At 37.2% G+C, this 23860-nt stretch overlaps 3 protein-coding genes across 7 annotated transcripts; all 3 read left to right on the forward strand.

Moving 5' to 3' along the window:
* The first annotated feature begins 1470 nt into the window (after window positions 1–1470).
* LOC113043881 (zinc finger protein 397-like) lies at window positions 1471–3901 on the forward strand. 2 transcript variants are annotated; one of them, XM_026203469.1, is made up of 2 exons: window positions 1471–1778; window positions 2122–3901. In XM_026203469.1, exons 1-2 carry the CDS (start codon window positions 1589–1591, stop codon window positions 2889–2891), a joined length of 960 nt encoding a protein of 319 aa, XP_026059254.1. In that variant the 5' UTR covers window positions 1471–1588; the 3' UTR covers window positions 2892–3901. The 2 variants fall into 2 exon arrangements, with proteins under 2 accessions (XP_026059254.1, XP_026059248.1); XM_026203463.1 differs by having other exon boundaries at window positions 1477–1778; window positions 2083–3901.
* A 933-nt stretch (window positions 3902–4834) lies between these two features.
* On the forward strand, window positions 4835–18257 carry LOC113043898 (uncharacterized). Of its 4 annotated transcripts, XM_026203487.1 has the most exons (15): window positions 4835–5122; window positions 6269–6780; window positions 7048–7407; window positions 9891–10061; window positions 10157–10348; window positions 10467–10701; window positions 10744–11210; window positions 11597–11824; window positions 12322–13713; window positions 14131–15765; window positions 16012–16896; window positions 17203–17332; window positions 17453–17550; window positions 17624–17702; window positions 17820–18257. In XM_026203487.1, exons 1-15 carry the CDS (start codon window positions 4933–4935, stop codon window positions 17870–17872), a joined length of 6627 nt encoding a protein of 2208 aa, XP_026059272.1. In that variant the 5' UTR covers window positions 4835–4932; the 3' UTR covers window positions 17873–18257. The 4 variants fall into 4 exon arrangements, with proteins under 4 accessions (XP_026059272.1, XP_026059264.1, XP_026059269.1 ...); XM_026203479.1 differs by having other exon boundaries at window positions 4836–5122; window positions 10467–11210; window positions 17820–18256; XM_026203484.1 differs by having other exon boundaries at window positions 4836–5122; window positions 10467–11210; window positions 11600–11824; window positions 17820–18255.
* Window positions 18258–18815: 558 nt separating this feature from the next.
* LOC113043936 (uncharacterized) lies at window positions 18816–22292 on the forward strand. The gene is made up of 3 exons (XM_026203492.1): window positions 18816–19159; window positions 20859–21569; window positions 21729–22292. Exons 1-3 carry the CDS (start codon window positions 18970–18972, stop codon window positions 21794–21796), a joined length of 969 nt encoding a protein of 322 aa, XP_026059277.1. The 5' UTR covers window positions 18816–18969; the 3' UTR covers window positions 21797–22292.
* Window positions 22293–23860: the final 1568 nt, after the last annotated feature.

Consider the following 23860-nt stretch of genomic DNA (forward strand, 5'->3'; position numbering starts at 1 on the left):
GAGAGGTTGTATCTCTGTCTGCTTGGCAAGCTCTGGGCTCTTGTTTGACTGTGATGGTAATAGCAGTTGAGAACTCTGTAAGGGTGGGAGTAATACACAAATACCAAGCTCACATTAAACCTTCTAATGCTTGTTCATTATTGGACCGGTTTTTAAAAGACAACTGTGATGTTGCATGCACACAACCTCTTTTAGTTTGACTGATGTATTATTTAACATAAAATATATCTCAGATGATGCACCAGACTATTTTGCCAAGGTCAGAAGTGTAACTGTAAAATTATGAAAATGCGATTAATTTTTAACCTGTGATTTAATCTTTGTTATTTGCCACTTCTGTTTTTGTTAAACTGTTTCTTTTACTGAATGTGATGGACCTCTGGAATTAATACAAAAAGGACAAAGACTTGTGTCTGCCACCATGTGCCAGACTACATAACTCTTTCACTGGCTGACAGAGTTAGACATGTTCTAGATAGGAGCAACTGTGTTCCAAACTGAATTAAGACCTGAGATAGAAAGCTGTGATTACATGCAATGAAGTCAACCATCTTATGATTAAAGGCTAAGCCGTTTAATAGATATAAAGCTCAGTTCCTCTGAGAAAGAAGAACGTTGCCTGTAACAGGAAATGACCTAATGTATTTATCAAAGGTTTAACTGCAGGGAATTAGAGTGTAAACTGTTCAGACATAATTGTATCCAAATTAAGTTTTGCAACCTTGAAAGCCACAAAATTTTAAACCCAAAATTAAATATGCATACTTAGAGCAATTTAATCAGCTTGATTAAAATGGCATTGGTTGCTGCTAAACATGATATAAAAAACAGCACCTCCCTATGGTTGTCATAAAACATTACTTAAGCCAAAAATGTTATAGCATATTTACCTTTCTCTTTGAGCAATGTAAGGGAAATACAATCATGTAACTTACATAAAAAATAGCCCCTTAACTAATAAAGCTTTAGTGGATGTATTTAATGACTGTTGTAAATTCAGTTTTCGCGCGTGATTGCGGATAAAGCTTGACCAAATTAGACTTCAGTGATTTGAGTCTCGAGCGTACACCGTGAAAATGTACTAAAATATGGTCTCAAATCTTACTTTTTAGACATAAACTCGCCTAGCAATGTCTGTCAGCTGCGAAAACTGAACATGGTTAGCTAACCATATCTAGAATGGTTTAATGTTGTTGCTAGGTAACGGTGTATGGATTTACGTTAAGTTACGTGACCTCGTGATGTGCAGTCAGCCACTCAATCCATAGACATCATAAAGGTAGACGCTCCATCGAACAGATATGATGTCTATGACTCAATCTGCAGCAACGTTACGTGTATATCTCAAAACAATAAAGTAGCTAAACTTCACTCAAAGATTTTCAGTAAAAAAAAAGTAGTAATAGATTAGCCTGGTACTGCAAACATTTGTATATTTGATATCCAGGATGTTCATACAGTCCAGTAGGTGGCAGTAATATACATCTAGATTCTGTAGATAGCCGTTAAAACAGGAGAATAAGCAAGTGAAGTGAGTCGCTTTTATTCGTGTTTCATCGGATTTGTTTTCGTTTTATACTTCGGTAAAATGTCAAGATTAGACAAGTTACATTCCAACTTGATGAAGCGAATGTCGATCGTCATTCGTGATATTTGGGTGGAGGTGGAAGCGACGGTGAAGGACTATCAGAAGGAAGCAGCCCAGACACGATCAGAAAACGCGAGACTGAAACAACAGCTCGAGGATGTGCTGAGCAGGAATAAGGCGCATTTAAACGGTAAATTCACACTTAAACACACACAGACGCTGTTTGGTGTCTTTGGGGCAGTTGAGGGTTGGCTGCATTTTCCGTAAACAACAATTTAATAGTGGCACTGAATGTCACAGGAGCGTAAATGGCATTTTTCCCCCACTAAGTTTCTGTCTCACATCACTGGTCTTGTCCTTTTCTGGTCACAGTGCCCATCCTTATGTTGCTTAAAACTGTCATACGTACACATTTGATGTATAAAACGGCCAGCACTGATACTAATAATGATAAGTAAGTAAGTGAATGCTGTTTTCATGCTTTGACTATCCAGGAGTCCACTATGTCCCTCCTGATAAAGTCTCACCCACAGAATTACCAGCATGTGGATATGGGTCCCTAGTTGAACCAGAAGACCAGCAAACGGAGGGCAATGCCCAGAGTCAAGATACACCTGGTGAACTGAAGCCTCGCATACTAGATGTCATTTCAGTCTGCAAGACGGAGGCCGAGGATAGAGAGCTCGTGCATCTAAAAGATGCCTCATCTGCAAGTGAAGAACGGCTCTTCCCTCAGTTCGACAGCTCGAGTACGGGTGAGACTTCGGACAGGAACGTGCCCACTGCGGCAACACCAAGGATCAAGATCGAGCCAGAGGACACCATCATCACAATAACGTCTTCAGTAACTACCACCCCTGCCCATGCAGGTCCGCGTCAGGACTCAGAACCGAGAACAGCCAGTGACACTTCAACCACGTCGAGGAGACCGCAGCGAAAGGAGCGCCATCACACACGATACACCATGCCTAGGAGAGCATCCGCAAAAGATCACGATCACGAAGGGCCATATAAGTGTAACAAATGTGGAAGGCTGCTAAAGGACTTGGCAAAGCTGCAGCTGCACAATAGATTACATGAAAGATCCTTCATCTGTCACTGGTGCGGCAGAAACTTCTTGAAGTTTGACTACCTTAGGATGCATATGCGCACACACACCGGAGAACGGCCTTACCGCTGCAACTGGTGCTCAAAGACCTTCAGCCAGAGCGGAAACATGAGGAGACACGAGCGCACGTGCCGGAGTTTCAATGAAGAACCAGCATCGCACGCACTAGAAGATCAACAGCTGCCCGCCGAGTGACCAGTGCGTCACATGCAGGAACACCTCAAGAAAAAACCTGTAATTGTGACAGAGAGCTGAAATTCAACTTTCATGACATATAATGGGATGTTTATAATTTTAATCAAGTATATTAGAAGTTTCCATGTTTCAGATTATACAGAGGGCTGATATGTTGTTTGAACAACATTTCTATGTCCTTTTCAGGCAGTATGTGTGGACAAATGTCCCCAGTAAGCCAAAAAATATCATGAGAATGAATGTTTGCCCCTTTGAGGAAGACCAATGTGCGTTCCATACGGAGTACCATGACTTCCCACACTTCCAGATTGATGTTTAATATTATAAATTCTCCACAGAGAGCAGTATCTAGCCAATGATATGTTTTAGGCAGTGTGTAACAAAAAAAAAAAGAAAACATGTATATACACTATAGGAAGGAATAACTTTAATTACTTTTTATTAATTGCCATTATATTCCCAGGACTACACATTACACAGTTTTTGTGTGTGTGTGTTTTTCTGTGGGAATTACAGAGAAAATCTAAAAGTAGTATATTAGGATATGAATCAATGTAGTAGACTGAATGGCAAAATTTACTTAACAGAAAATCATGAAATTCGAGAAGATGTATCATATGACTGAGGTCCTTTATCATATGTAAGAACAAACACCTGAATAAACTAGATTCAATTTAATTTGAGATCATTTATTGTATTTATCCGAGGAAAATGTTTATGTGGCCATTGTGTAGTTACTGTATGTGTGTGTACTTGTGTAATATGCACACTTAGAAAAGCTCAGTTTTGCTTTATATTGGAAATATTTACAACCTTGTTATTTAGTGCATATTATTGTTTACCCAGAAGCCCTGAACCACCAGTGTTAAACCACAGTGTTAAATGCATTTGTATTGATTCTGTTACTGGATGTAACAGGATGATAATTATGCCATAATTATCATGTCATTCTATAATCTTAAAGCTGTTCATTTGTCTCCAATAGTGCATATAGCGTTCTTTCTTTGTAAGTGATGTTTTATTATTGTTTTTCTATTGGTAGTTTATTCAATTCATCTTTCCCATTTCAACAGTCTGGTTTTTCTGACCCTGTGTAGAAGACCCCAGATTTCGTCCAGGTTTACCGGGGTTCTATCTTTCCACAACTAATTTATGCAAATGGACCACTAATGTAAATCACATATAAAACTACCCTAGTCTAGACTCTAGAGTAATTGTTACTAGTGAAAACCTTTATTAAATTAATGTTTTTCAAACAGTGTAAGTAGCATTCAGAATATTTCTGGTTTTTATAATAGCTTTCTAGTCAATAAGACGAAGTTACCACAGTTATAAATTATTAAGTATAATTTGATTCTTTCTGGTGGTTATCGTGATGGTACATTTTTGTGTTAGGAGTGAAAACCAGAAATGTTATCTTGAGTCCTGTGATGATGGGGCCCTGCAAGACTTTCAATTGTATACCTTACTCATTTTAGCAGGAGCTGTGAATATTTTTAAAGAATATTCTCAAAAGAATATGAATCTTTTACCTTTTAAAGAATTATAAATGTCTGCTAAATCATTCATTGTAAAGCTAATCAGTGCAGTTTTGCACTGCTGCAGCTAACTTGGTTATCTAAACTACTTTAAAACAAAACACTTAAGTTTTTTTGTGATATATACATTTATCAAAGAAAAAAAGAAAAGAAAGATGCGTAATGAAAATACAAAGCTCTAGAAGAGTACTGTCGTTGGACCTTACCGCCTCCCAAAAGTGCCTTGTTTAAATATAATTTTTTCTCATTACTTAAATACTTTGAAAACCCTGTTTATTCTTGTGCATAACCACTTTTTTTTTTTTTTTTTCTTACCATTTTTTATTTTTTTATTTATAAAGTTCTGTTTGTCACTGGTGCACACTCCAGTATAGTAGGTGGCGGTAATGCACCTTGACGTTAGATGCCACCCGCCATAAAACAATAAAAATAAGAAGAAGAGTATAGCCAGCTCTTTCAGTGGTTTTTCTTTGCTGCTGAATTGCAGAGATAAAACATACACAATGACCAAACTGCAGCTGCTGCACCGCGCGCTGAACGAGCGTCTGATGGCGGCGGTGGAGCAGATCATGGAGATGGTCGGCGACACGGTGCTGGAGTATGAAGAAGAGACGATCCGTGCCCGGAAAGAAAACGAGCTTCTGAGACGGAGGCTCCGGTGGATGGAGGGGGCAAATCGAGCCGACTGGCCAGGTAGCACGACAGATCGACTTTAATGTAGCTTTTTAATGCAAAATACGGTGCAGGACAGATAGCATGACTTGATAATAGTTTTTTTTTTTTAAACATTTATTTCGTTCCTGCATAGTTTTGTGATCTGCATCCAATGCACGGCCGTGGACCATCCGCGTGCATTCAGACTTTGCTCTTCCTTGTTAAGGAAGTAATAAACGTTTATTATAAGAACTATACGTGCAGCTGCATTAGGCCGAGGTAAACATCGATATGTCAAGTGTCTGCCCGATGTTTACACTCAAAAACGTTCCGTGGGTCACGCATAGCAGAGCTGCCCCCTCTAGAGTCTACAGCAAGAAACATTTAGTCGCATAAACGCTCTACACGAGACCGAAGGCCATTGACTTCCATTTCCTTGTGGTTTCAATCAGCACACTTTACCTACAGCAAGCCAGGCCCGTGCACAGACAGAGGGGCAATGGCAGAAATCACTGGGGGTGGGCAGTTATTAAATATGTGCATGTATATTATTTCAGTCATATTTTTGTCTTTTACATTTTGTATTTTAATGGATTTTTCCCGTATTAAAGGTTTACTTAATATTTATTAAAAATTATGCACCATGGAGTAACCACTACATGACTGTATAGCCCTATAAACAGGGCTGTGTATTCCCTAGTTGCTGGGGAACATTGTTTTCAAACATAATTACTTGCTTGTGTTAGATTAAGTATTTGGATAAATACAGTATTTTGACTATTAAAGACTACTTTTTTTTAAAAGCTGACATTTTAATTTGATTTGTCAGTTCTTGCATTATTATTACAGTCAAATCTGGACACAGGGAACACATTTTGTTATTCATACTTGGTAGGCTACATTTAATAACTTGATCAGTCACATGAAAGTAATCGGAGTAATATATTGACTCAGTGTGACCAGGGTGATATTCATAAACTCCACATCTCTGTCATCGATTGACAACTTTATTGGCGTGGTAAAAAATCACATTCAGTGGGGTTCAAGAGGGACACCTCAGCCAGTGAGGAAAGAGGGGCTTTGCAGGGCCTTGCTTTCAGCTACTTAGTTTCATAGGTTGGAAACGGAAATCTCACAAAACACACTTTATCAAATTATCACACTTTGGTTTCTCTAAATTCTCAGGCCCATCAGAACCTGTTATGCTTTCCACAATGGACGAGGCCAGTCCATCCCGGCAAGATGAGGGTGCTGCCAACATCGGATTTGGACAGCAATCAGAAGCTCTTGAAATCAAAACAGAGTCGACTGATCTCCCACTGTGCATTAGACCTGAAAGCAGTGTCACCACATTTCCTCAAAGCATCGATCAGGGATCTGACAATGCCGGGACAGGCGCTGGCATTGCCTATGGCCTGACAGACAGTATGACCTGGGACTCTGGCCAAAGTTACATGGCCCCTCTGGACTTTGATCCAACTCCAGGTCCCTCCAGGGTCCGGCACTGGAGAGGACGCAACAGAAGGCAGAGGATGTCCTTTGCCTGTCCAGACTGTGGTAAAGTCTTTGGGAGGGAACAGAGGCTGATGGTTCATATGCGGATTCATTCCACTGAGAGGCCTTATGCATACCGCCGGCGCAAGGCGTGCTTCTATGGTGACAATAGGAAAAAGAGGAAACTGCACAGGCTCTCTCAGGTAAACACCAGCACCGTTATTAATTAAAGTCAATCCGACATTAAAATTGACCCATTTTTACTTTTTAATACACATTTTTGTCTTATTCTGGTATTAAAAATCAAAGCCCACACTTAGTTTTCACATTTAATATACTGATTAACATTGAAATTTGTCGTTTTAAGTATTAAAATGATATATCAAACTAGTAATTAACTTTTATAAATGTAAAATGATCAAGTTTTTAGCAAATAATATTATAAATGCTTGTTATTCTCTCACATGCAGCTCTCAAGAGAAATTGTGGATGATCTGTCAGATGGCTCCGAGCAGACGAACAGGAGTAGTGCATCGCCTGAACAACTAGAAACCACTGCACCAGGTCTAGAAGAAGAGCCTGAGAGTGACCATACCAGCAGTGATAAAGAAGCAGAAAAGAGAATTACCACCTCTGTGCGGAATCAGCACGAAAAAAAAGTTGTAAACCAGATGTGTCACTGCCCTCATTGCCCTCATCGGGTGTTCGCTCGGCCCTGTCAATTAGCCATGCACATGAAGACCCACACGGTCACAACTCATGTCAACCGACCCACCCAAGCACAGTCAGGAACTCGGGAGATAGTGGATGTGAACAGGAATTTACCCAAGGTACTGCACGTTCTCTAGTGTCATAAGTAGTGTGTGTAGATATGCATACATCAAGATTTTATTTTCTTCACAGTTCACACAATATCCTTCTTAAGGAAGTAAACCAGTCATTGAAAAAGCCGTATAAATAAATCATTATTCTGAATATTTGGTGTGATATGCAACAACAGATAATGTTATCTGATGCAATAAGAGACTCCCAGGCAAAGAAAGATATTGCAAGATGCACATTTTGAAGTAGTGGTTGACAAAATTATGCTGATATCTAGAGAGTAGGGTGGCTGATATTCAATTATTGCAAATGTACATAAACCTTCAGAAATTAAATGAGAACATGTTTACTCCAAATACACTAAAACAAATAAAAGAAAAACAAGTTGTAGCTATACTTTGACGGAATGGCGAGTAGAGGTTGTGGGGAGAGAAACACTAAATGGTTATTGGCTGATGGTTGTAATCTCAAAATATGAAAATACTGTCAGATTCACTGGTCTTTCCACCAAAGTGCATGAATAATAACCTCGCCATGGTAGTTCAGTGAATCCTAAGATAGTAAGCATGTATCTTAGGAAGAACCAAACACGCTCATACAGCAACAGCCAATCTACGAAGAGAGCAAGAACGCAACCACTGAAGCGGATGCAGTTTCAACGGTGAGTCTGGGGCCGAAAATGACAGTTTTGAAAACAAGAGTTGATATGTGTCTTGGAACACATTCTGTTCATTCAAATAAACGTCTGAATTAACTATGTCACCTTTTTTTTTGTCAGATAATGTGTTTTATGTAGCTAGCTAGATGAGTAGATCAAGCGTTTACATAAAGCTGAATTGATGAACAAAGATAATGTTCAATAATCATAAAACTTTATCAACTGCTACTAATTAATTGCTAGTAGTGTCTACGGCATGAAAACCAACCAGGGATTTTCTTCTTGTTGTCATTATTAATATTTAACTGAAATGTTTTTTTTTTTTGTCAGTACAGGCTATCCTGTGTTTGTAATTTGTAGAAAAGGTAGATCAATTATTACGTTTATCTGAAGTCTCGGACTGCGAGCAGTAGATTTGACCAATGTATGCCAATTTATTTAGCTGGTGTTTGTTTTTCATTGACTAATCCATGGGTTTTTGGGATTTTAAATGAGGGGTTTTCAACCTTTATGGACCCAGAGATCCCCAGCCAACCCAAGTACCTCTAGTATAAAAAAAGCTAAATTTTTATGATAACATGTTAAAGTAACTTTTTATTTATCACATACCACTATTACAACATGCAATTTCTAAAAGGTGGTTTGTTAGAAAATAGTTAAGAAATATCAAAGAATATTCAATGTATTCTTGGACCATGGTTGAAAACCCTGCATTTAAATAATAAGTCCAGTATCCCCAGTGAGCAAAAAAATGTTGGATTGATTGACTATTATGTTCTTGTTGTTCACATTAAGTCAGCTATTATTAACTGTTTGCTAATTTGAAGTTCATTTTATAGGTCTGCTTTCACCACTGTATTTAAGTCAAATCCATACAGTTATCTGAATGCATTCAGTGTTTTATAATATTTTATAATATTTTTAATGCAATTAAGTATCACTAAAGAAAAAAACACAAAGCTTATGCAAATGTTTTTCTTATTGCTTCACAGGTGGCATTTGGTTCAAACCGCTGTTTTAGCAAAGTTTGGGACTACTTTTCAAAAGATGCATATGGTGAAGTCTTCTGCCATGAATGTTCAGCCAGAGTTAGCCAGGGGTCCAACAAGGCTGCTCAGAAGAACACCTCTAATTTATGGTCTCATCTTAAAATAAACCATCGACGTGCCTATATAGAGGCAAAAGGGTTCAGCCGACCAGTCAATATGCTGATCAACACTTTGGACACAACTCCGATTAAATTAGAGCATTTTGAGCCAGAAGAACACACTGTAGAGGGAGGTGGTGAAATAAAACCGGTTTTGATACCAGGAGAACCATCCAGTGGAACTTTGTAAACAATCTGGACATAAAAACAATCGGTTTATATATGTATATACAGATTAGAAATTAACAACCTTTTGTAATTTTTTTTTTTTTTTGTAGAAAGCATTTGTTTATATATTCAATGCAATTATAATGAAGTTGTATTAATAAAATTAGTTTGACATGAATTCATGAATTTTAGTCTTTTCTACGGGTAGTTTACTTCATTATAGTAATATATTTCAAATGTTTGTAATGTCATGACATCTTTGGACAAATGTACTGTAGATTTGAAATGCCACTCATTGTCCTACAGTATCAGTGCAATTAATTTTTCAGCTTAAGTTCACTGTTAGAGTGAGTATTTAATTATGCCGTTTTCCTGGAATGACTTCTGTTAAAAAAAAAAAAATAGACAGACAGACATTATTCATTCACTTTCATATACAGGTTTTAATACATTTGGAGCTCATTGCACATGCCTTTCCATGCTTCTCTCATTGTCAAATGGACTTGCTTTTCTTTCAGAGGCAAAGAAAAAAAAATGTGGAGAAGAAGCCCGAAGTTGCTGACAATCATGAGCACCATTGTCCAGACTGTGACAGAGTCTTCTCTTATGCAAGTCGGTTGCGTTTCCACATGAAGTCCCATAATTCCAAAAAGGCTTTATTACTCAAAACTTTGCCAATCAAGGCTGAGGTACCTGCTCACACAATACATAAATGTGATGTGGATGTATGATTATTTCCATTAATGTGTTTCTTATTAAGTTTGGATATTTGTATTCCTCATAGGTGACTAAAGAAGACACAACTGTGGCCGTGCTAAAGAAAACATATGCATGCCCACATTGTGATAAATTGTTTACTCGTGAAGGATGGCTGTTACCGCACATTCGCTCTCAGCACAAGGAAGTAAAGAACAGGAGTGATTACGTTGACATGTTTGCCAGTAGACGTACTAGATCGCAACAGCCTTTCACCATGGTTAGTTTTCAGATTTGTTATGAATATGCAGATATTTATGTATACTTGCTGAGACACTGATCATTTTTTACTTTCATTACTCTGTAATAATTCATATTCCTTTTTAATGATCGTTAAGCAATTTCGTAAGCGCACAACTACGAAGTGGGGAGAAGACACTAAGGACCTGAGACTGAAAAAACAGAAAACTAAAGAATCAAGAAGGGTCCAGGCTAAACTACTTCAAACAAGTGTTCAGTCCATCCTGGTTGTTGATGTTTCCACAATCACAAATGATGAGGCTGAACAAAGTGCAGATCCTCCTACAATGAGCACAGATGAGGCTGAACAAAGTGAAGATCTTTTGAAACCAGGCACAGATGAGGCTGAACAAACTGAAGATCTTTTGAAAACAGGCACAGATGAGGCTGAACAAAGTGAAGATCTTTTGAAACCAGGCACAGATGAGGCTGAACAGTGTAAAGATCTTCTGAAAACAGGCACAAATGAGACTGAACAAAGTGAAGATCTTCTGAAAACGGGCACAAATGAGACTGAACAAAGTGAAGATCTTCTGAAAACGGGCACAAATGAGGGACAACAAAGTGCAGATCTTCCTAAAACGGGCACGGATGAGTCAGAGAGCCCTTCTGAGCAATCAAATCTGAAGAGGATGTTTCCATGCAAAACATGTGGCAAAGAGTTTGTTGTGGAGAAGAGGCTAAAGAAGCACTCAAGGACTCATGTTGGACATAAGTTGCAGAATGAAAAGAAAAGGAAAAGAGCTCTAATGGAAATGGAACTTGAGGAACAAGAAAGGAGATCGGAGGAAAAAGAGAGGCTTGATGATAAGATGTCAAGTAATCACAACCCAAGTACTGCGGTATGTGTTGTTTACAAAAACCTGAAGAATGATCTGAATATACCATCACTTTTCATAGCTTTGATTCATGAAAACAAATAAGCATGATGAGCTTGATTTGTTTTAATAAAGGCCTTTAAAATCTTTAGAAATCAGTGGAACCAGATTTAAGAAAATTATTAATATCATTAAGAAAGTTCAAATTTACTAAGATTCCAAATTTACTAGATAATACCGCTGTACTAGATAATATTTTTAAGCAAGAATCATATAACTTTATTATGTTTACTTTTGTTCATTGAAGAATGTGTATTTGTATATTGTATTTTTTTTTTAAAGGTCTCCATTTTATAGATTATCTCATGCACAAATATTTATTCAAATAATTTTTTTTTATTCACCTTCAGCAGATGCCTCAAGGATCCCCCAAAAAAGAGCCATTACAAAAAAGCAAAACCAGAGGTCAAGGGCCACTACCCTGCCCATTTTGTGGCAAAGTTTTTGCTTGGGAAATGCGCCTATTAATGCATATGCAGATTCATTGTGGTGAGAAACCTTACGCCTATCGGCAGCGCACGAGACGTTTTTATGGTGACCTGAAAAGGGGCCAGCTTCCGAAAATCCATAGTCAGGAGGTAGGAAAGATTATGTGATTGATTTATTTTGACTATTAGTTTTAGGGGGGCTCCGATCACGATCGGCCGATCATTAATGCGCATCTCGTCAGTAAAGCCGGTTCTCTAATCAGCGGTTAATTCCATCAGGTGCGTGATTTCACATAGAGCAGCTGTTACTACACAGAGCCGTTGTTAACTGAGAAGGTGCGCCAATAAACGCTGAAAATGAAGTGGATTTGCGCATCTTCTCTATTAACAATGGCTCTGTGTAGTAACAGCTGCTCTATGTGAAATCATGCACCTGATGGAATTAACCGCTGATTAGAAAACCTGCTTTACTGACAAGATGCCCACAACGATCGGCCGATCGTGATCGGAGCACCCCTAATTAGTTTCATCCAGTTTCATATCTTTAGGAAAAAAGAATTGTTTGTGCAATGAATCATAGGTCATTTTAACCCTAAAGACTATTGTTTAAGTCATTATAAGAATGGTTGATTGTCGCCCCAATGCAGCCTTTGGGGGACAAAAGTGGTGAGTCTGAGGAATCTGAGTGTGAAGAGATTGTGAATAAGGACAGATCTACACATCTGAGCAGCATTGCAACCCATGCAGTGTCTGGAGCTCTCGCAAGCAGTATTGAGACCACTGTACCTGAGAACTACACTGGCAGCCCTGACCTTTTACCTCAGAGAGCTATTGAGCAGCCTACCACTTCTTACAAGAGTAATCAAACAACCAAACCTGAACTGGTCAGTGACATCAAGAGTCACTTCAATTTGCAGCCCAGGATTGTTCTCCAACCAATTATGACTGAATACAAGTATTGGAGCTCAGTGCCTCGGGTAGCTGACTTTAAATCAGGTTGCTTTGAAATAAGTAGTGGCTTTGATCACAAACAAACATCATACCCAGTATTGGTTGATGATGAAATGGTGAATGCTGTGGAAGATAAAACTGTGGTTTCCAATTTTTGTACATTGCCATTAGAATTCTCTAGTCATGGCATCCAGAACAAATCTGAAATATGCCACAATGGTAATCCTGAAACAGAAGTAGTCTTTGTGGAGGTTGGATCTCCACAGCATGATTCGGAAGAAGAGCCTGACAACATTGGGGGGGCACCGGGCATTGAATCTCCTGAGGGAAAAAATATGGAGAATCAACAAAAAGATGACAGCAACTATCATTTTCGTGGTGTTTCAGAAAAAACAGCCAGAAACCAGGTATCACTTATAGTTACAGATGATGAAGTAGAGCAGTCAAATGCAAGAACTGTTGCTGAAAATGCTCTGTCTGAATGTGGAAGAACGAAGTGTGATTGGAAGTGTGAATGTAAAAACAGTTCTGCTATGAAATTAACCTGTGTCATGCCACAGAGTAGCGTTTTACAATCTTCGTTAAAGGAAACTATTTCTGGCACACTTCAGAAGAACATTGACTCTAAATCAGTTTGTGTTGTCTTCTCAGATGTTGAAGACAATGTTAATGAAGATGTGTTGAGTTCCTCCAAAGGTTTAGATAAAAAGAAAACAGCCTTTGTTCCTAGCATTCAAAATGAACAATTAGAGGTGGAGAACAAATCTTGCAAAAATTCTTTCAGCAACTCCAACTTTCCAGCTCTAGATGCAACTGAGCCCACCAAATCTACTGATGGTGCCTCACAACTTACTGAAGATGAGAGTATCTCAAATGACCCCCCCAGAAACCAGATGGCCTTTACTGCCATTAGACAAACAGAGGAGAGGCCCATGAGTCCAAAGGAGAGAATATCATGTCAAACATCTGATATGGTGTTTGCTGGTCAAGAATCTCTGTCGGAAGTTCACGCTGACAAGAAACTGCTAGACATGGAGATTACCAATGGCGATGAGAGAAAAAATAAGAAACTGGGTCTGAACAACCAGGTATGAAATAGTAGCAGATCTAAAAGTACAATACGGACTCAAAAGTAAATCTAATCTTGATCGATCTATCGAAATGTAACACTGTTTCTACACCGAACACCATCCATGAGGCGCAACGCTACAAATTACAATAGAACCTATTACGCTGTCTACACTGGATGCAACACGGTGTGGCACAATATGACAAATTACCAAAGTTAAACTGCTGCTGCGTTCTATTTATGACGTTGTGACACGTTACAAATTATTATTAACTGTCTCTTTGTCACGTCCAGTGTAGACAGAATATAAATGTTGCGTCGAGACATGACAACTGTCGCGTCTGGTGTAGACATGGTGTAAAGACATGTAAATACATGAACAGAGAAATCTCAATTTATATTTATACTGTTTTCTTTTTAATTTTCTTAATGTCAGATGTCAGAATCATTTCTGGATGATTCAACTGACAACTTTGTAATCTTGGGGACAAATGAACCTCCTGTACAAAATGTGAAAACATGTGAGAAGGCATGTAGAAATATAGAACTGCACCTAAAGTTTGATCACGCAGAAGAACCTGAAGTGGTAAAAGCTTTAAATCTTGCCACAGACTGTAAAGAAAGGAAACCGTTATTGAGCAGTTTTGCTATTAAAAAGAACTTCAACCAACCTAGTGCTTCTAGAATCGATTGTGATGAAGATATTGTTAATTGCATTTTTTGCCATGAGTCGTTTCAATGGAACAAATTTCGGGAGCATGCTTTTATATGTAAGCACAACATGAATCCAGCTGCATCCAGCAAAACTAAGGAAATGTTTGATGCAGGATTGGGAAATCTTACTCCAGACACTATCAGCATCTCCAGACCTTTAGAGCCAACTAATGCTCCTGTGTCAAATCTCTCAGATATACTCGATCGCCCTATTCCAGAAATTAGGATATGTGAGGTGAAGAGGAACCATACTTTAGTGCTAGATCATCCCCAAATTCTATGCACTGGTGACAGCCCAGCACAGAAGGTTTTTGATCTTAAATCCTCAAGCCCTCCTAATCTTGACTCTTGCCAGAGTGCTACTCCAAAAACCTATTATCCAGAAGTGAAGGAGTCAACTGTTTCTAACATTGACAGCAGCATAGCTCAAATTGATCTTTATGCACAATCATTAAGGCCATCTGTTCTAGATTCTTGCCAGTGTTCTGCAATAAATCCTCCGTATATGGAATCTTCATTTAGTACATCACGGAACCCTGATGTGGAGATACCTCCCATACTAGATTCCTGTCAAACAATACGAGTCCTAGAATCTAGAGTTCCAACCATTCCCATTTCCAACACTGGTTGCAGTGTTCTTCAGCAATCCCTTATAAAACAAACAGATCATCCCCAACTTGTGAACCAAACATTTTCTTCATATCCAGAGGTGTCTTGTGATTTAGAAGCTGATGATTATTCTTCTTTTGATTCTGGGCATTGGGACAGCCTTCAGCTTTCTTCAAAACCAAAGGTTCCTTCAAGTCCCGCACCCTTAAAGACTTCTTCTTCTGAATGCAATACAGATTCAAAGTGTACTCTTAAGCTAGCTGTGTTTGATGATACATATTTGGGCACTAATGAGACAAAGCAAACCCAAGATTTATATGTAGAAAGGAACATCTTCATAGTCTCAGGCAGCTCTGATGTGCATCTAGGACCTGAAAGTCACCATACTCCAGATCCTAAGAGCTATTATGTTGAACAAAGCCAGTGTCAGCAGTCTGAAAGTCTTGAAAATCCAGATTCTGACAGGAGTAGGAATCAGCCAACAGCTGATCTAGAATTAAAGTCAGTTCCTTCTGTTCAAGAAATCAAATCCAGAGCCGTAGGACACATGTCTTACCTTAAATTTAAAGAGTGTGATTTTCAAGAAGACCCTGAGAAAATCACTGATGAGAATGGAAATGATTGTGCTGTTGAAGTTCAACATGACACAAGCATAACATTGACAAGCAAGCAAAAGAGAAAAAGAGTCAACCAGATCAGCCGTATGAAAGAGGAGTCAAAGAAAAGTTGTCCAAGTTCTCATTCTCAGGTTAATTTTTATTTTAATTTATTTTATTTTTTTGTGACGCAAGCTTTTAGTGCTTACATTTGATAGACTTCTGCTGTAGTATTTTACATAAAATGAAAAGTGCTGATCTTTTAGTGCTAATATGCAAAAACTGACCATACAAAAAATTTTGAATTATTATATTATTTGATTTATGTAATTTATTATACTCTTTTAAAATGTTGATGGATTTATTATTTGTTATTGTTACTTCTTTGCAAAAAACAGGGTCCTGGATGCCAAACCAATTCCACTGATGACAACTCTAGCGAATTCAAGATACATCACTGCTTTTACTGCAATCAGCCACATAACAGAATGATGGATCATCTTCAGTCAGTTCATCCTAATGAACCAGAGGTGGCAAAAGCCCTTACCTTTGACAAGAGCTCACAAGAAAGGGAACAACTTTTGAACCTTCTACAAACTAGGGGAAATGTTCTACACAACACAAATGTGGTTCAAAGTAGTAAACAAGATTTAGAACCATTTGGGAAGGACAAATCTACTCAAAATGCTGAAGATAGCTGTGGTGAAATGCTTCCTATTGCTGGGCCCATTCCTCCAGCTCCTACACTTATTTCCCCCTCTAGTCCAGAGGAGATTGATGCCAAAATAGAACCATCAGGTTTTCATTGCCTAAATACCATCTATGAAACAGATTTTGAAAATGAGCAAGGAAGTTCTTCCAATCCAGACCTCAGCTGCAATGTAGAGCAACCAGACATCTCAAGTCCAAATGATGAGGTTAGAAATGGTAGACAGGCAGAGGGTGACTTTTTACAATTCAGGCATTCTCCTGAAAATGAAGTAGGTTACGAATTGAAGTCTGATAATTCTCCCAATCCAAGCACGGGTCAAGAATCAACAGACTGTAAGATCGAAGGTGTAAGTCTGCCAAAGTGTGATGTTGATCAAGAAAGGGCAATGACAGCAACATCAGACACCAGTCCTCATCCAGAATATGATGTTCTCAGAAATCCATATGATGATTTCAGTCCACCTAAAAATGCCCCAACTGTTTCTTATGACACACAAAAGAGTAGTGTGAAAGCCCAAACTTGTGAAACAGGGAAGAAGAGGAGGAAGAGGTGCTCACATGTCGATAATCAGGTAAATATTGTTAAATTACACATTCTGAACTTTGTTCTTCACTCTCTATTAGAAGGTTCTTTACATTAAAAGATCTTTTGAACCTCTCTCTCTCTCTCTCTCTCTCTCTCTCTCTCTCTCTCTCTCTCTCTCTCTCTCTCTCTCTCTCTCTCTATATATATATATATATATATATATATATATATATATATTATTATATTATTATTATATTAACGCATGAGCAGAATTGTTCCAGTATCCAGTGTACAGCCAGTATTTTCAATTAGCAAAGGATAAACTAGTGGTGTTTTCTCTTTTCATTTGTAGCCACTGATCAAGGATGATGACTTGGTGGGTGAAGGAGAGATGTCCAACTCAAAACTACATGTCTGCCAGCACTGCAAGGCAACTTTCGGCAGTCCATACATGCTGCACAGACATGAACACACTCACACAGGTCAGTGTGTGCAAAACCCGTTTTTAATACACCTCACGTTGATCACATATTGCAAGTCAAAGTAAAATAGTCACAGTGACAGGGGCCAGGATCATGATCGTGTTTTTTGTTGTCTTCAAGGGGACACATCATCTAGTGCAGACCAGGAAAAACTGAAAAGGGCAAAGAGATTAATTCAAGATGTAGAAACTTCAATGATGGATGAAGCTAGTATAGAGGTAAAAAGAGTTTTTGCCTCAAAAATGCTTTGTTATAAGAGAACGGGAATTAACATTCTTCTTTTATTGACAGCCATCAACAAAGAGTCCTGAGGATTTACCAAATGCTGTTACAGATGGCACAGGGGGACAAGTTGTAGCCATTAAGCAAGGTAAAGTTACTGCTGGTCATGCAACCCTAAAAAGCATCAAAAGACATGATAAGTATTTCTTATCCATAGTTTTAAAGCTTGTAACTTTTTTTGGGACTGAATATGCTTTTGTTTTAGACACAGAGGTGAGAGAGATCCAATTTGAAGAAGCAGGACAGCAAAGACTATGAGAAGGATTGCGAGAAGACATTGCTTACATCTCACATTTGTTTTTTAAATACGTTTTATAATATTGTCTCAGTCTTAATGGGTTCAATACTTTTACAGAATAATTAGTTTCATCTTGCTGTACTGTACAGACCATAGCATATGTTTTTTTTTTTTTTATCAACTCCAGACTGAGAATAAAAATCTTTAGAGGAATCTAAAAGTATATTGGTCTTTTTTGGTATCTGTTATGTGACTTAAGTTAAGGCAGCTTTCAGTTACTCATTCCACAAAAAATACATACACAAATGTAAAATCATAAATGTCTTTGCTTTGGATAATTGAGTATAAACAAAAGTTTTAATTGCATGTAACAAGTTTCAGGATACTGATTTCTGTAAAACATCTGGGTAATAAAATAGGTTTATGGAGTTTGTGACTTAATGACTAAATCTCCTGCCATGATTTCATTTGTCAAACCTTTTTTTTTACTTAAAATATTTAAGTACATTGGTAGCATTTTTACTTTCATTTGTGTATGCATTTGGCTAGATAGTTTGACCTTTTTCCTCAGAATCCATACTTGAAAATCAAAATGATTTAAATATAAATTTTACACCGCTGAAGCGCTGATGGTGTTTCATTTAGCTATGAATTGCATTTCAGCTGCCAGATTGCCCCACAGGGAACTGCTTTTCTTGTTTCAGATTTTATTTTGATTCTAATTCGGGTACCAGGAGAAAAGTGTTCTTGATGAAGTGGATATCTGGCTCCAGTCTCACTGAGAGTCATTATGACCTCTCATAAAAGTATGTTTACTAGATTCTGTGTTTATCATCACAAGTGATGCGCATGAGTGTGAAGCTATGACTGAACATAGCTCATATGAATGATAAAGTCGTTTGGCCAAAGGGTTTACAGTAAAAGCTGTAGTTCCTCCTGTCGTGTGGAGGGTGCTAGAGTCATTTCAGCTAGCACAGAGATCTAATGTGCTGGGGGTTTGATTTTAAAGGGGGAACTTTGACGCGCTTGTGTCTGTCGCTCGTCTCTGTGTTGTTATCGGTACCTGTACTGTATGTATTTATTGTTTAAATACAGAGACCTGAAATAGAGTAGTAAAATGACTGAACTGGATCGTCTGAGCACTTTCATGACCGAGCGCTTGATGGCTGCTGTGAAGGAGATCATCGTCACGGTCGGTAGAACGGTTCGGATGTATGAGGAGGAATCGGAGCGAATCCGGAGCGAAAACAAGCGACTGAAAGACATGTTACGAGACTCCAGGTGCTTCATTGAACAAGCAAATGCTGGTAAGACTATTAAATGATAAACTATATAAAATATCAGGGTAAATGTATATATATATATATATATATATATATATATATAAAATGTCAGTTTTTTAATTAATAAATGTATTTTTTATTGCATGATGTTTATGTGGGAAAACGGCAGAGATTACCTATATATATATATATATGCAGAAAAAAATATATATTGCACGATTTAAGCAATAAGAAAGGAGTTGTGTGGCTTTTAATTCAGTGTTATCCAGTTTTATCTAATGTAGCCTACTCCTAAAAGTTGACAGAACTTTTATTAAATATACGTTACTCATTTTTACATTCTCAGGAAAAGGACCAGAAATATGATTGACTCATCATGCACTTGTGGGCGTATGGAAGCCCGTTCGCGCCACTTTAAGAAAAAGAAAATAATAATTCTGATGTTCTGATATACGTTCTCATAATTATGACTTAGTTTCTTATTATATTGAGAAATTTCTCATAATAATGACTTAACATGTCGTAGTAACGAGAAACTTTCTTGAAATAATGAGAAACGTTCTCTAAATAATGGCTTATTTTCTCAAAATAATGACTTACTTTCTCATGATAATGACTTAACATCTCGTAATAATGAGAAACCTTCTAAAAATAATGAGAAACTTTCTCAAAATAATGACTTATTTTCTCATGATAATGACTTAACATCTCGTAATAATGAGAAACCTTCTAAAAATGAGAAACTTTCTCAAAATAATGACTTGTTTTCTCATGATAATGAGAAACTTTCTCATAATAATGACTTAACACCTCTTAATAATGAGAAACTTTCTCAAAATAATGAATTATTTTCTCATGATAATGAATGACTTTCTCTAAATGAAGACAAATTTTCTCGAAATAAAGTGAAACTTTCATTATTAAGAGAAAGTTTCTCATTATGAGAAACCAAGTCATTATTACGAGAAACGGACTCATTATTATGATAAAGTTTCTCAATATAACGAGATACTAAGTCATAATTATGAGAAAGTTTCTCATTATTATGATTTACAGAATCATATTATTTCTCAACTATGGCAGGAGGTGGCTTTCATATGGGCATGTCCAATTTTTGTCCAAACAAAATGCTTTCCAGAATCTAATTTTCACAACAAATAGTAGCAAATGATGGCTCACTGCTGTGATAATTAAAACTTGACTTGAAATGAAAATCCGCCCCATCTATATTTTAACATCTATTTAATGCATTAATACTGTGAGCCATTAATCTATGCATATGTTTTTTGTTTTGTTTTTTGACTTCATAATAATCAAAATATCTTAAATCGTTCTTCTGGTGAAATTACTTTTCTCTGGAGACTAATACACGTCTTCCCAATCGCTACTCAAAACTAGTCCAATATACAGCAACAGTGTTAAAGTAACCCAATTGGACTTGTCAACACTGAACGGTTTCATCACATCTAAGACTATTGGTTCTTATATTAAAAAAGTGAAGAGGAGCCCTTTAATATTCTGTTGTACCTTTTGTATTTTCTTAATACACAAAGAAACAAAAAACTATGCATCTTCAGGTCTAATGTCATCAAGGAATGTTCAATACTATATCCATATTGTAGCTGTAGGGAACATTACAGATTCACATGGATTGTCAATTCTACTATATCTTTTTATCTGCATGAAGAACATGTAATCATGTTTTTTGGGGGGGGGGTTTCAGTTCCTGTGCAGTCTTATCAACCCATCTCTCCTGGGCAGTCCGGATGGATCTGCAGCCAAAATGAGGAGCTAGAACCCGTTGAAGAGATCCAGCAGGACCAAAGCCATAGACTCAGTGAACAACACCCATTCATAAAACCGGAAAAGCCTGAGTACACTGTCGATGCTTACAGGGAATCCATAGCTTTCCCATCAAAAGCCACCAATGACGAGGGCTCACACGTGTGCGCTGATCACACCAACCCAGATCCTATTGAGGATGAAATGACAAACTGTCGTTTCTCATCTAAAATCAAAGTTGAATTCATCAACTCCAGCTTGTGTTCAGGCGATGCAATGGGAAGCACTGAAGATGCATATCAGAGCTGGTCGCCCCACAGCCCAGATTTGCCTTTAGGGACATCTGACATCTACAGAGCACAGCACCCAAACCAGCCAACATTCACAGTATCACAGCATAACAGTTCATCTCATGATGCCAATCGCGTTTCATATCACAACATATTGTGTACAAACAGAGCTTACTGTAGCAGTAAATGCTGTGAAATGCAAAAGAGAACAATAGCAAAATCAAGCCCTGTGTGGAAGTATTTCTCTCTAAAAGAGGGAGACTGTAGCAAAGCAGTGTGCCTTATGTGTAGGGCCGTCATATCTCGTGGTCGCAAAGAATACACAACGTCTGCCCTTCTAAAGCACCTACGGATGAAACATGGTAAATGTTGATGTTATTTGTTCTCTGATTTTATATATATATATATATATATATATATGTACTGTTGTACGGTATTTTCTATTCAGGTACTTTTACGATGCTTAAATAATAGGATACATATGAGGAAAGCCAGATATTATCTTTGTGTTATTCCTGCAGGAAATGCACTAATCTTTGGCAGTGCTAAGAAGAGACGAATGAAAGAGATAACGAGAAAGACTGTGTGAAAACCACTAAACCACTCTCAGCCGGTGTGGACATCATGGCCAACCTTTGAGTGTTTTCAAACGAATTGAAATACCTACATCATATAGAGTGGGATGAGATAGGGCAGTCAGAAATTCATGCATACAATATCCATCCAAGCTTTTTGATTTATGTTTACAGACAAAGAGTAGAATCGCTTTGCTTGGAAAAAAAGTCACAATCTTTAATTTGTAAGTAACTGAGGAGCACATTTCATCATCGTATTGTCTTAAAAAAATAACAGGATGTAAAAACTAGCTAGGGCATGAATAATATCTAAGAAAACTAATAAAAAAAGAGATTTAATCATTTTACAGACATTTACAGAATATTTTACCACCCCACTGAAATCTAAAATGTTTGAGGTTTTTCACTTGATTTGTCTTTTATAATCATTTTTGCAATAAATGAATCCTGGTTGAACAGCGTGTTGAGAATTTTGTTTGTTGTCATCGTTTTAGTGTGAGCCACCGAAAAGTTTGTTCAGCTTACAAATCTTGTATTTATAGACATTGGAACATGAATAAAGGAGGTTTATGTAAGCTCATGCATTGTATTTGTGCCCCGTTCTACCCAGAGTTGAGTTTAGAAAAAAAAAATCTGTAAGTTATAGTAATGAGACACTTTGTCGTTATAAAGATTTAGTTTCTTATTATGAAATGTGAAGTTGTTATGAGAAAGTTTCTTGTTATGAGATTATACTAGGTCATAATTATACTTTTTTCTAAATCTTACAACAATTACTTAAGTATGAGACAGTCATCATAATTCATAATTATACTAGGCAATTATTATGAGAAGTTTCCCATTATGATATGCTAAATCATTTTTATGAGAATTTCTCTCAATATGACGTTAAGTCAAAATTCTCATTATGACTAACAAAATAATGTTGTTTTCACACAACTGAAAAAACAGGCAAAAATATAAAAAAAAAAAACCCCTCATAATAATGACTAATAATAATATGTTAATTATGAATGTGTACATACATTATAATACATCATGTTTCTCATTATTATGACTTACCAAATCATAGAATCAACTGAGATGGAAATGATTCTCTAAATTATTGTCAAGGATTCTACCTTTAGGCAGTCAAATCAAACTTACAAATGATAATAAAAATAATTGCCATAGCCATCGTAGTTTCATTTGCTTAGATTCAGTTGCATCACCTTAAAGCTTTAAAAAAATTCAATCATGTAGTATTGATATATTGTCAGATATATATATATATATTTTTTTTTTTTACAGACTAAGCGAGTTCAAGTAAACTTTCAGTAGGAAAAGGAAATGAAAAAGCAGACAAAATGGCTAAGGAAGCCCCTAATTGAATAATGTTAACGTAAAGGTACAGTTCACATTCAGGTGCTTGTCCCCATTGACTTCCATAATATAAACAAAACGTGAACTATCCCTTTTACAGATAGTTTAAGCAAGGTATAAGGAAAGTGTATGAGTCAACAAGCATGTTATAATAAATGGCAGAAGTACTGGGACATGTGTCAGACAGGTAGACATTTCCAAAGAATACATAATAAGCTAATTAAAATGAGGCATAAAGTAAATAGCAAGAAATAACGCTTTATTATATTTACAAGATTAAGTAAGTATAAGTAAAAGCCAGACTTCACATTATAGGCAAACACAATACAGGTCTATTTAATATTTATTAGAAAAATAAATTACTTAATTAGATGTTCCAAATATGGACAAGGAAGGAATTAATCTCATAAAAGAATTATAAGCTTTGGGAATTACAGAATTCACTTTGTGCTGTATTTGTAAATATTGGGCCAGAAACTGGTAGAACAATAATGGCGATAATGACTTTGGTGTTATGCATAGTCATAAATACTATTTCTGTCTAAGTTAGTTAGTTTGCAACCGGCCAGGAGGAGCAGAAGAAGATGTGAGAACAGTTCTTTCCGTAGCTTCTAATCTACTCCTCTCCGTTGGTAGGCGCTGAAGCGGTTTATTAATGTGGTGAAAGAGCAGTGTTGCCAGGTCCCTGGTTTTACCGCGGAATAATTTGGCTACTG

The sequence above is a fragment of the Carassius auratus genome, chromosome 3 (assembly GCF_003368295.1).
Source record: "Carassius auratus strain Wakin chromosome 3, ASM336829v1, whole genome shotgun sequence".
Taxonomy (NCBI): Eukaryota; Metazoa; Chordata; class Actinopteri; order Cypriniformes; family Cyprinidae; genus Carassius; species Carassius auratus.